At 43.4% G+C, this 13,268-nt stretch overlaps 1 protein-coding gene across 3 annotated transcripts in view; it reads left to right on the top strand.

Moving 5' to 3' along the window:
* Positions 1-11,946, top strand: part of LOC100049638 (neurolin-b) — a 28,538-nt gene extending 16,592 nt beyond the window's left edge. The window contains exons 2-16 of one of the 3 annotated variants that reach the window (XM_011608492.2): positions 2,082-2,188; positions 2,422-2,638; positions 2,718-2,782; positions 3,187-3,274; positions 3,391-3,555; positions 4,478-4,602; positions 4,703-4,835; positions 5,021-5,133; positions 5,222-5,348; positions 6,216-6,337; positions 8,406-8,538; positions 9,111-9,140; positions 9,564-9,672; positions 10,258-10,393; positions 10,473-11,946. In XM_011608492.2, the coding sequence (XP_011606794.2) occupies positions 2,082-2,188; positions 2,422-2,638; positions 2,718-2,782; positions 3,187-3,274; positions 3,391-3,555; positions 4,478-4,602; positions 4,703-4,835; positions 5,021-5,133; positions 5,222-5,348; positions 6,216-6,337; positions 8,406-8,538; positions 9,111-9,140; positions 9,564-9,672; positions 10,258-10,360 (1,637 nt within the window). In that variant the 3' untranslated portion in view covers positions 10,361-10,393; positions 10,473-11,946. 3 annotated transcript variants of the gene reach the window in all.
* Positions 11,947-13,268: the final 1,322 nt, after the last annotated feature.

The raw sequence follows: 13,268 nt of genomic DNA, 5'->3' as shown, positions 1-13,268 counted from the left end.
GAAGAATCCCGATCCCTTTTTATGCGTGGCGTGTTTGTCAATGCAGAGTTCACCTACTTCTGTCGCAGAGGATTACCTTATCTCGGTAAGCAGCAGGAGCTTTGTCTTCTGTAACACAACCCGTGTGATTAGCGCTCATTGTAGCACGGCATAAGCCCCCCTGATAAAGCCTCTGCCTTAATGCAAACTCTTTTAAAGTTCTCAGGGAGCCTGAGCGCCTCTCTATTTGAATATTCAAAAACCAAACTCGACGAGTTTTGAAATGTAAGGAGACTATTATACAGCAAGTGCGATAACCTTTCTGACGCTGCGGCATTTGCAGGCTAACCTGAAAATACCCGAGACATGCTGGAATATTTTCTCACTGGTTTAGGAGAACAACTTGTTCTTGAGGAGTATAGATGCTGCCATGTTAGCACTTGATCTGCTGAAGCTCAGGGGCTACGAGAGATTGTAAAAACATACAAGAGCAAATACTTGGTCTTGTGATTGGACTTAACTTTCAATTTTTTTGTCATGCCGCCTGGAAGAGTGAGGTGTGGCAAATCGTGGCTAATAAAGGAGGGAGTCATTCTAATAAGGCTGTAGATCACAAAGCCTGTCTGTGTTTGGTGAAGAATTCCTAGTTTTGCTGTCAGCAGATGAAACGTGTTGTTGTTGTTGTTGTTTTTTCTCCGATGCTGTCACCGTTAAGTGTCGCCCAACCTTATTTAAATGTGAGGATTGTTCCTTTGCTGGCGACAGCTTGCCGTGTCCCTGCTGCTCATTTACGGAAGATGTCATTGGGTGGATTACTCCCATAAGCTGTTTTCGCCTCACAGATAGAGCCTTAAAAGCCTCCATCATCATTGCCGATACAGTCCGATACCTTTTTAATGCCGCCTGTGTTTCAAATCCACGTTTCTGGGGTCGACAGCTGCAAAAAAAAAAGGGAGTTGATTGTGCTACCTCTTAAATGTTGAATTATCCCTTTGAGGTTTGACCCAGTGGCCACAGGACGACAAAACCATGCCAGGAAGCAACCAGTGCAGAAAATTCAACAGAAGGGAACGTGCGGGAGGCATCCTGCTGTTATTAAAGGCTCTGCTGTTTGTCACCGCTTTGCAGGCCCTGCTTCAATGGCAGGGTAAACTCGTTGGTCCGGTCTGGATCGCATTCCAGGGCCAATATTTTTCCACAGCGGATTGAAGAGAGTCACAGTTTGAACTTGTTGAGCCAAATATTTGATCATTTTGAGCATCTTTTGCTCATCTTATCAGCTCCTTCAATGGTTTTCATGCGGTAAAAACACGTTGAACAATAGAGTGTGTGGGGGGTGGGGGGTTTAGATTTGTGCACCTCGGAACTTTCCCGCTCATCCCTGTGCAAATATGCCCCAAGGATCCCTGCGGTCACTCTGTTCTAATGTAAACAAGGGTAACCATAGTGAAAGTGTCTGCTTCCACTTAAATGAACCCTCCCGAAAAAACATCTAGGCAGAAGAAAAGCCTTAAATGTCTGATAAATCAGGAGGAGGAAATGAGAATAGAGGTACTTCTGCGGTAACTAGAACCAAAATGTGCACAGGAGCCGTATTTACTACACTGAAACGAGCCCGCCGCTCCTCTTGTTCCTTCACTTCCTTGAACCGGTGAGCTGTTTTCGAGTTGTTGCAGCTGTCACATTTCCACACACCCGCTCATGCATATACCTTGACCCGGGTGTCAGGTCTCAAATGTGAATCTGAATACAGAAAAGAAGTAGAGGAACACATCATTGTCTGTCAGACTCCACTTCCCCTAAGGCCCTCTGGCACTAACCGTTCATCTTGGTCCATTGAGATACTTGTGTTCTGCCCTCCCCCTCCAAGCACGCACACACACACACACACTCAGGCACTTTGTCTCCATGGCAATGTTTTGCAATGAAATTTAGGCCTTTTTTTCCTTTTTTATTATTTGGGAGCAGCAGAATTAGCAGAACTCTATTAGAAGTGCTGGCATTAACAAACAGAAGAGAAAGACATTGAGGCATGGTAGGAAAATGACGCAAAGCTGCATTCTCCGACCACCAAGTTGAGAAATGTGCCTTTGTCTCTGCAGCCAGCAGTTTGGAGACCATCAACGGCCTTTATGGCGGAACTCTGGTCATTCCCTGCAACACTGGAGCCATTAAAGCGGAAGACATCCTGATCACCAAATGGAAATATGTAAGTCGCAGGAAAGGTCAACAGTTACTAAAACCCCTTTGAAATCCGTCTGACACCCACTTATCTCAGAACCACGCCCCGTCTGAGTGCACGGGCTGCACATTAGAGCATGCATCCGTGCTTCCATGCGACACTGAGGATGTTCAGCAACACTTTGCATGCTTTGATTTGTACTGGAGGCCAGCATCATGTGTGGCAGGCGTTAAATAAATCCACTCTGTTCTGTTTCCAAGGACAAAGGCGACGGGCTTGCAGGAGACCTGCTAGTCAAGCAGAGGGACCAGAACACCTCGATCATCGCCAACGATGAATACAAAGGCCGCGTGAGCATGGCGGCGAACTTCAGTCTGCTGCTGTCCGATGCCAGGCTGACCGATCAGAGGACGTTCACCTGCATGGTGGTGGCTGGAGCGAATATCGTAGAGTACCCCGTCAACATAGTGGTTTATAGTGAGTACAAGCTGCCATGTGGCAAAAGAATTGTCGATTGGAACACAGCCCTCATTACCTTCTTTGTCATCTTCTGCAGAGACGCCCACAGAACTGAAGATTTCTGACAAGGCAGAGGAACTAGAGATTGGCAAGCCCACCAAGGTGGGTGTTTTTAATGCTAAACGCTGCTACTACCTGCACAATTTTAAGCATCTCTAACATCAAGGGAAAACCCTTGGGTCCCGAGGCAGAGTAGAGACCATGTTACTACTGCAATGAGCGCTTTCAAGTCATTCTCATGAATAAGTTAGAAGGTGCACACACACACACACACACACACACACACATATGTGCGCTACCAATGCAATTAAAACACCCAAAGGATCTAAAGGGGTTTACAGATGCTTTAGCCATTTTGTGGTTGCATAGTGAAACTGCTTAGTCTTCAACTGCTGGAGAGGAAGAAAAGTCAACCATATTCAGATGTTTGGATGTTTAAAGAGTTTAAAGTAAAGATTTAGTCCAAAGATGTGAAACGTGAGTGAGCCTTTGTTTTCGTTCCGCAGCTTGCGACATGTGTTGCAGCAGAAGCAAATCCAGCTGCAAATATCACGTGGCTAAAGAACAACACGCCTCTGGTGGCTGATGGGGATGGTATGTCTTTTTTGGTTGAGTTGGTCAGAATTGCCCTGTGATTTTTCTTGTCTGTGGTTTTCAGCATGTTTTTCTTTTTTTTGGTTTGTTTTGTATTGCGTTCATTTCCTCCGTAGGGACTTCCATCCACGCCTCTGTGCTGGTCGACCCCATCACCGGACTGTCAACAACTTCCTCGGTTCTCGAGTATTCTGCCAAGAAAGAAGACACAAACGCAGAGTTCACATGCAGGACCGTGGAGGACGATCTGGTGTCCCAACCAGTGACCTTCACCATCACCTGTGAGTCACCACATCACGTTAACCACCTTTACTGATTTGGCTTAGCTTATGTCGGTCCACACAGTGACGCATAAAATGAATATGGGCCTGCAAAAGGATAGTTTTGGGCATTCAAAAAACCTCATTCCACTCTGGGGGTCAGTGCTATTATAAGATTGATACCACTGCAATTTTAGTTCAATGAGTAAGAAACTCATGGAGCATTTTTAGTTTATCTTAGCTTAGCATAAATTAATGGAAACAGCTAGCTAGCCAAATAATGGAAGGCAATTAAAAGCTTTTTCATCAAGGTGATTGTTATACATGTAATTTAGGCATGTTGAAATGTGAAGCTTTTGTGCATTTTGGCTTATTGTTAAAAAGAAAATCATTTTTACTGTGTGAAATGAGGAATAATAATGTACCGGCGTTTTTGGACTTGTTGGAAGCTTAAAAAAATATATTTTTGAACAGAAGCGAAAATGTGGTACTTGATATAATCCAAACGCTAATGTGATACTGGAACAAATGAGGTTTTACGTGGCAAATTGTGAATTTAAAAACCAAGACCTACCTTAACATGATTAACCAAGTGCTACACGTATATTTTTCAAGCATTTAACAAACAACTCCACGGATTCAGGCAAGTAAAGACTCTGGAGACCGCTACCTGTCTTACTTTTCAGACTATATTAGCAGTTCTTGTTATTCCCAACACTTCCCGTACCTTTGGTGGTGACACAAATGTGTCATTCTCCTGACATTTATACCAAAAAATGTTGAAAAGCGCTGGAAACCTTTCTCAGAGGAAATTTTAGGTGTGATTAAAGGCACTGTTTGACTCCCTGTCTGAGAATATAACTGCCAAGTCCTAGACTGAACTTTAGGACTGTTAATTGTTAGAGCTCGGAGTTTTTCTGACGTTTCTTTGTTTCCTCTGCAGACTCCACTGAGAATGTTGTGCTACAGGTCACCGCTGTGGACCCCCTTGTAGAAGGAGACAACCTGACCCTGAAATGTGTGGCCGATGGTAATCCAGCCCCCACCAGCTTCAACTTTCATCTCAAGGTACTGGCTTCTCAGAAATGCCAAGAAACCTTCTGAATTTCCGTGTCTTTGCATGCACAAGGCAGCCTAAACTGATCTTTTTTTTACAATGTCTCCACAGGGTGAAGTGGTGAAAGTGGAAAATGCAAATACCTACACCATCACCAATGTCACGCGTGACACTAGCGGAGAATACAAATGCTCTCTCGTTGACAACCCGACAATGGAGGCATCCGAGGAGGTGGTGGTGAAATGTAAGAGCGTTGAAATGATTGTCGACACTGACGTTATTTGTGTGTTTTCCGCATTACCTTGTTCGAAGTGTTGTGTCATCTGTATAGTCTAAGTGTAGCTTTGGCTGCCAGATTCTCTGTATGCTAACAAGCAAACTGTTGAGGCCTGTCAGTTGTCTGAAACATCTTTTTGCCCTCGCTTGCAGACCTGGACGTCATTTTAAGCCCCTCTGGAACAGTCGTCAAGAATGCCGGCGAAACTTTGGATCTCGGCCTGCACATCGATTCATCCGAAGCAACAAAGGTCTCGTGGACAAAGGTAAAACCTCTTTATGCAAGAGACGTGTACAGGAGGGAGGAGGATTGGCGTAGCTACTCACACAACTGACGTGCTTTTGTTTGGACAGGATAACTTTAAACTGAACAAGGAGCCCAAATTTACAAAGGTGACTTACTCTGACGCTGGACGCTACGAGTGTGACGTGACCATGGGGCTCCTTAACCAAAAAGCTTCATTTGAGCTGGTTGTCGAAGGTGAGATTTCCACACAAATTCAGGTTTTGGGGGGGGAATTAAGCAATAAAATCAATTCCAATACTTTATTGATATTGAAAATGGTGGGCAACATGTAACTTAGTGTGTCAGATTTAATTTTTAAAAAGCAGATTTAATTTTTAAAAAATTACCTTTTAATCAATGCAACACTTTAGTGTGCGCCATGTTTGGCATTATTGCTGAAACACAACACGACAGATGCAGGACGTAATGTGAATGAGGATGAGGGCATTAAAAGCTGAGAAGAAGCAGAATTCAGGATAGCAGCAGTAAATGACATGTTCAGTGTCATTGTGGGAAAAAAAACGTGCGCTGTTTTACACATAGTCAACCTAATTGCCATTCAGCAATATATCTGCAGAAATTATTAACGTCTCGCCCTTGTTCACACGATATGGCACCAGTGCTAATAGGTGGGGGTGCATTCAGGGGTAGTAATCAGGCCCAGGATTTTCAATGGCTGCACAAACAGATAATCAACAAAGGCACAAGATCGGCCTGCTGATCGTTGCTGTAGCTTGTTCCAACATCTGTTCAATTCCCAGCTGTAACTGAAGATTGGCAGTAAAAAAAAAGACATCGATGTCTTGTGTTCAATCTGAAGGTGCTGAAGCTGTAATTTTCCTATTGTGGATGTCTTTTTATCATGCAAACTATGCAATTGTGCCCTCTCAGCAAATGACAATACACCATCTGTGGGTGGGGAAACTGCTGCCTGCGCTTTTTGATGCGTCGCCCTGGTCTGAACACTAGGGGGCGCACTTTATAGTGAGATGTCCGACATCAGAGAATAAACCACAAGCATTTCCAATTCAGGTGTCTCTGAAATTTTGCATCCTGTTGCAGGTGCTCCGGTTATCCGACAGCTGTCCAAGCAGCGCGGCGACGACGGTCAGCATAAAGTCTTGGTTTGCGAAGCCGAGGGCTCTCCGAAACCATCCGTGTCCTGGAGCATCAACGGCACCTCGGTACGCACACAAACTCTCTGTGATTGAACAGAAAGGTCACGATTCTCATGTTTGGACACGATCATCTTTCTTAGTCAGACACGTCACATCTGTGAAAACATGTAGTCAGGAAAGCCCTTCACATGAAAGGATACGAAAACAGTTCATTAACTAAACTATGTGAGGGATGCATGCAAAATAGATTCTGTTTTTGGTAGTTTGATCATTTATTTATCTTGTCAGTGTCACACTGGGAGCAGCTTCACTTTTTAAACTTGTGGAAAAAGTAAGGCCGCAAGCTAATCAGTCATACGAGAGGTTCATCCCTCACGTTAAAGGGATGACTTGAGAGCATTTAACATCAATTAGTCATTTAGACTCAAGACTTTTGCGGTCATTATACACAACACAATATCACATCAGGAAAAATATAGTTTTCGGCTCCCCGAGCTACTAACTAATATCTGAAAAGTTCATGAATAAGTAATCACAACATAGAAATAAGCACTTTGAGAAAAAAAAAAAGAAAAAGGTGGGATGAATGCAGAGGATGAATTCAGGACTTTTACAGCCCGAGGTAGCAAGCTGCTCCTCAGTCTGGGGGTACGGTGACGGGTATCCTCCCCAGATGGTATCAGACTGTGGCGGCGGCTATCTTTTAGCTTCTCTGTCTGGCCAGCGAGAGCTCGGCGTCACTCCTGCAGCTCCTTCGTCCGGTTTTCCACGGTTGCATTTCCCAGGAGCCGACCTCCATTCAATCAAACTCAGGTGTCCCCCCCTGAGCCGCCCTCTTGGCTCAGAATTGTTTACAAAAGCACTTTAAAAGTTAGATTCCCTTTGATTCAGGAGATTTGCAGCTTGCTGTTACCTGGTAACAGGAATGAAACTACAGCAAGGTCTTCTTGACTGTGTTCCATTGCAGTCATACTGTTCAGAGTCTGATGGCGAGTGTTGCTGACAATAAAGCTTATTACATTGTGTAGGCAGGGTGTTTGGAGACAGAAGATGAATGAAGTCAAACACTGTTTGGTTGAACATTCTTAACATCACCTTTGAATAGTAACTGCACGCCATGTCCCCCCCCCCTCCCCAAACACATTTAAAATGCTGGGAAATACCTGTTTTTGTCGAAATGACTGCTGGATGTTTTCGATTGCATCGGTTGAGTTCTGTCTGCTGCGGTTGAGTGGTCGAGAAGAGTTTTGAGCTGCTCTTAGAACTCCAGCAGAACTCTCTTTGGGAATATTCAGCACACTACACAATAGGTGTTGAAGTTCAGAAAATTCACCAGGGCCTGCAAAAGCATCTTTACTTGAAACAAACCACTGTTTTTTGCTGGTGGGGAGACGGATGGTGCTTTGTTTTCGCCTCTCACGCCTGCAGTGGTATTACCAACCCTCTGTTCCCTGCTTTGTTTGCTTGGCGTCTCTCCTCCAGCCATCAGGTATTTCCCACTCGCATACACACTTCTGTTTGTGTGATTAAATGTCTTATTCCAGTCTTTTACACCCACCTGTGATGAACATAATGCTTCTTTGATTGGAGCCTTTTCTCCTTTGTTTTGGCGTTCTACCTGTGTGCACGCTGGTAGCAGAACCACTCTGGGATGCCTTTTGAATTGCATATGAACCTTGCGGGAGAGAGTGTGCAGGAAGGAGGCCCTTTTCCCCCCAGTCAAGCCTCAAAATTACCCTCTAAATGTGAACACATGTGCAATAATTACGCGTCTGCAACGCTGCCAGAACTCTTTAATGTTTGAGATGCCCAACAAGGTTTTTTTTTTCTTTTTTATCCCACATGACAGTGACAGAGACTCATTACAGGCTCGGTTTAAACAAAATGCTACCTTGGTTTTTATATGCTGAGGATGTGAAACGGGTGTTGGCAGGCTTTCTGTTGGAAATTGTCCAGTGAGTCTCTTGTCCCAGAGGCACACGCCTTAACCTCAGTCTTCCATCGATCCAACATCTCCCCCTAGCGGTATAAAACACACATTTTACATCCCCCTGAATTTTAATTTTTTCTTTTTAATTCAGAAGAGAAATCAGACATGTCCGCTCTTGACGCGCCACTTTGTCTTCTCATGCAGCTGGACGAGAGTCCCTTCATCAACGGAAAGATAACACACAGGATCAAGGTTGTGCCCACTGCAAACCTGACTGTCTCGTGCACTGTGTCCAATGATTTTGGCATGGACACCAGAACTATAAATGTGTCATCCCGTAAGTACAAGGAGGTAGTAGAGTCTTCTCACCTCTGCTCACCTCAAAGCAAGTCAACGATCTGCCTTTTTGTGCGTCCTTTCTCCTCTGCTCATTAACTGTCTGCATGTCAATTTTACGCAGAGCTTCACTCAATTTAACACACTTTGCTGTGGAGAGCAGCTAATGTCATTTATGAATATTTTGCAGCGCTTATAAGCCCTCACGTTACACCGTGAAAGCCTTTTGTTCTGTAAATTCTCTCTAAAAAGGAGCGTTTCTTCTTCGATTGATGACCCCTTCTTTCCCTTTCGACCTGATGCATGCACTTTACACTCTGTACACACCACAAGCGCGCGGTGTCGATCCCATCATTTGCGCTCACTTGCTTCTTCATCCCTGCGTGTTTGCGACAGCATTTCGCCTCTTCCTTTTACCTCCTCCTCCCTCTTTCAGTATGTGTTGGGATGCTGGGTTTAATCTATTCCCTCTTTATCTGCATGCAGTAGTAGAGTAGAAGTAGAGTAGTGATCAAACCTGTGTTTATTTTCTCCTTTTGGTTGGACTTAATTTTATTTTATATCTGATTTCAGTATTTGAGGATGTGAGAGTGGCTAAGCAAGGTAAGTCGTAGCAGTCTTCTTGTTTGTAAGACACGGTGAGGGTGGGGGAGGGAGTAACAACTGTGGGACGGAATCATACCTAATTTAACGAAAGATATAAAGCCTTCTCCACGCCGGGCGGTGGAGGATCAGTGTGTCCGCGTGGATAAAATGAAGGAATTAGAGGAGCAGGGCTACCAGCATCCTGACAGAATGTCAGCATTGTCCATAATCCCACTGGCCGGTGAAGAGTCATGAATTAACAGTACCTGTCATTAACCTTTACTTTAACCATGTGCAGTGCGGATGTGTTCACTCATCAATGCATTTCTTGCACAGAGTAACATTTCTCTTCCTCTATGTGCACGTGCTTTTGCACGGGGGTGTCGCACTGAAACATGCGTGGACGGCTGTCTGACGTTGACTTTTGCACTTTTGTTGCAGGCCAGACAGACGGTGATCAAACCAGGCTGGTAGTTGGAGTTGTAGTGGGCCTCCTGGTCGCCGCAGTGGTTCTGGGCCTGGCGTACTGGGTCTACATGAAGAAATCCAAGTATGTCACCTTAGAACATCATGCTGGTTCTGATTTATTTTTTAATTGTTTGGTTGTTTTGCTTTCTTACATCAAATGGGACAAGTGTCCAGATATGTTACTGATGATATTTTAGTTTTTAATTGCATCAGGAAAATTTTCTGTTTTGCTGACAGTTTCCCCAAGTTTAATCCTTAATTGGACGGCTGACTAACTTTTTTTTTGTTGGATGTGAAGCACAATTAAAGTTTCACATGATAGAAATAATGAAATCATTCATATTCTTCTGGAGAGCTGTATGATGCAGTAGTATTTCAGTAACAACTCAAATATAACATAAATTGGGGGATGTTTGTAATTTGTCATATTTTTCACATCTGATTAAAATTTCACATTCCTATCTGCTGGTTTAGTATTTCTAGTGATACACTGCAATAGTTTTTGTTACTTTCAAATCCATCAGAAAATGATTCATTTCTTTTTCTTTAGATTTATTTTTAACTGGAACTACTACATATGGGTATTCCATAGCTTTTCCTTTTATATTTATATGTTTTTTCAGCAATAAACTGTAAAACGAGAGTTCCAATCGTTCCTTCTGTACAGGCAGGGAAGCTGGAAGACAGGTGAGAAGGAGAACGGCTCATCCGAGGAGGAGAAGAAGCTGGAGGAGAAAGTGGAGGAGAATAGCCAAAAAGCTGAGGTGTAAAGAAAGAGCAAATGTCCTGTGGGAATGTGAAAGGTATGAAAGTTCAACATTTGGATTTGGCGTCTGAACCGAGCGGCCTGTTTTAAAATCACGTCTTTGCGTCTCCTTCCAGTGAGAAAATGGAACTTTTGCACATTTCTCTTCACCTCAGACTTTGGGGATTCAAACAACAACATTTGTACATCGGGATGAAGATTCGGCTTCAGGGAGAATTTTATGGAACCGCATATCCAACCCCCCACCATCCCGTACCCCGTAGCGTTCCCTGTCTGCCCCCCCACCCCCCTTCACCCCTCCTTCACCCCTCAATTCCTTTTAACAAAAAGTGGCTGTTTGTGATCTACATAACTTGTCTGCACTACTGATACATGTGTAAACTTGTCTACTATTACATGTTTGTTAGGATGAGCTTTGACAACCTGGGAAAATGCAGATTTCTTTTTTTTTTTTCTGGACATTTTGTTCATCCGTGAGAAAAACCACTAAAACCAGTTGCCTTTGCTGTTCGGGATGGCTGCTAGGATGCTATTAGATGTGTGGTTGGCTCTCTGGAACCGAGAGGCAACACTGCTTTTGCGTTGTTGTTTATTTTATTTTCCACATCATTGTAGTTAAAAAAGAAAGAAAAAAAATCTGCTTTCAGTGAATTTGTGTTTTCAGTTCATTCAAGCCAGTGAAGAAAAAGAGAAAAAGGTCGCTGAAAAGGAAAGTCTGAAAGGGTTAAAGGGTATTTAGGTATACTCGGCGTTGGAGGGCGATATGATTAAATGGTGCAGGAAGTAGCTGACGTGCCACATAGTTCTTTGGTGTTCCATCATTGTTCCTTTAATGTTCTTTGATTGCGTGTAGGTTTTGCAAAGCTCGTTCGTTTCGTATCAACTTGTACATCAATATTACCACTGTAGGATAAAAACAGGTAGATTATTGGGAGAATGTGCAGCTCGACTGATTGTTTGAAATAAAACCACTCTATTGTTTTTGTAGCTAGGCAAATGAGGCTGCAGAGGTGATTCATCCGGGCTGTAAGTGAATGTTACCTGCTGCAGGATGATTGTTTTTCCTGTTTTGTGCAGCTGAGAACGGAAAGGACGCGGAATTAGCCTCCATTGTTTGTCTTCTTTTCAAGATCTACCTGTAAATGCTTCACTTTTTTTTTTTTTAATTCCACGTGCACTAGGCCTCATGTTTTCATGGCAGAAACACGCGCAGCTGCAATAGAGTGCAGGATGTAATTGTGAAGTGTAAGGTTTTATTTGTCTTTGTTTTTCTATTTATATTATTAGCGATGAAATGACCCAAAAGGCAAATTCAGTGCTTATCACATAATTAATATCTGGGAGAAAAAAAAAAACAGCTTGCAGAATTCACATGAAAAAAGTAATTAAGCTGGTAACTGAGTCGCTGTATACGTTTAGCATGTGATCGTGTCAGACCTCCAAGCTGCTGATTTCCTGCCTGCCTCATCTAAAACATCAAATTGGAAGAACGACCAAAGAAAGTGAACATTGCCATGCAAGTATTGTAAATATCTGATGTTTGTTTTTTTGTACTTTTGTTTAAAATAAACTGTACATTTGGAAAAGTTATGGCCACTGGTTGTTAATGGAGTTGCCGTTGTCCTTTATATTCAAGTGAGGAGAGAGAGTTTCTGTCCTTTAAAATAAGAGATAATCTCTATTGAAATCCAAGATACAAAAACAGGATTTTAATGTGTCTGTTACAGCATAAAAAATGTAATCTTTCAGAATTTGCAGGTCTAATCTGAGATTTGAGCAAGAACTTGCGTGAGCAGCTCAAGAAGGAATGTTTGACCTCCCTGGGAGGATATTTTGGGCCATTGCTGAACAACCCCTGACACCCCTGTCACAACGATAGCTACAGTGTTAGTCATCATCTTTATTAGCCGGTCTCCTCTTAGGCTGTGTCACCCAACTCCAGAAAGTCTGAGTCAGAAATGCAGCTCTGAATGTCAGCAGCAGGGGAGCAGCCAAACTGAGCTTATACTGCCGCCTGGTGGCTGCAGAAAGAAGTAGGCGCCCAGTAAAAAAAGAGAAGAAGAACAGAAACCCCCTTTTCTCCTTAGCAGACCAAGTATGTCCGCATGATCCCATGAGTCGGTCGACTTTTAAAAGCAACGCTTAAACACTGAAAATATGAAAATGAAGGAAAGTTGCATTTAGGGAAAAAATGTAGACTCAAAAGATGAAGAAAAAAGGGTTCAGGGTGCCTGAAAAGGATGGATAGAGAGAACTCGGCCACCGTTCTGGATGGGAAAGGTGAAAATCCATTGGTATTTTGTTGCTCCAGAAGGATTTTGGATTGGATTCACGTTAGGGAGACTTCACAACCAGCACGTAAAGAAGATTTTTTAAGAACATCATGTTTACGACTGTGTTGGTGCTGTTTCCATAATGCACCTACTGCACGATCACATGTGAGCTCAAAGATGGTAAGTCCCAGTGAGTGACTATAAAACAGGTCATTCATGATATTCTGCGACATTCGATTAAAAATGAACGAAAGGTTGAGCAGACAACCTGACATTTCCAAGCAGGAGGCTCTGGAGCATAACTCAAAACACAACAGAAGCCACTGAATGCCTTTATTTTAAGGCTAAACTAATCCCAACGCAATAAAAATGTTGCATAAATCAACCTGTTGTCCTCCTCAGGGAAACACACTGCCGAGGTGCAATTCAGACCACAGGCGGAGGCTGGTGGAAAGAACCCATGGACACTCAGGGAGAACATTCCAGGGAATGGGGAGGTTTTTCTGTGTCGATCTATGTAACACATAACACATAGTTCATGTCCATGAAGGAATTACCAGGGTGGGATCTGTCTCAAGAGGAGCGATGACCTCCCAGCTTATCGTGAGCCAGAACCCATTTGGTTCTACTCTCTAGTCT

This window comes from Takifugu rubripes, chromosome 11 (assembly GCF_901000725.2).
Source record: "Takifugu rubripes chromosome 11, fTakRub1.2, whole genome shotgun sequence".
Lineage (NCBI taxonomy): Eukaryota > Metazoa > Chordata > Actinopteri > Tetraodontiformes > Tetraodontidae > Takifugu > Takifugu rubripes.
This window is presented reverse-complemented; position numbering and strand designations above follow the sequence as displayed.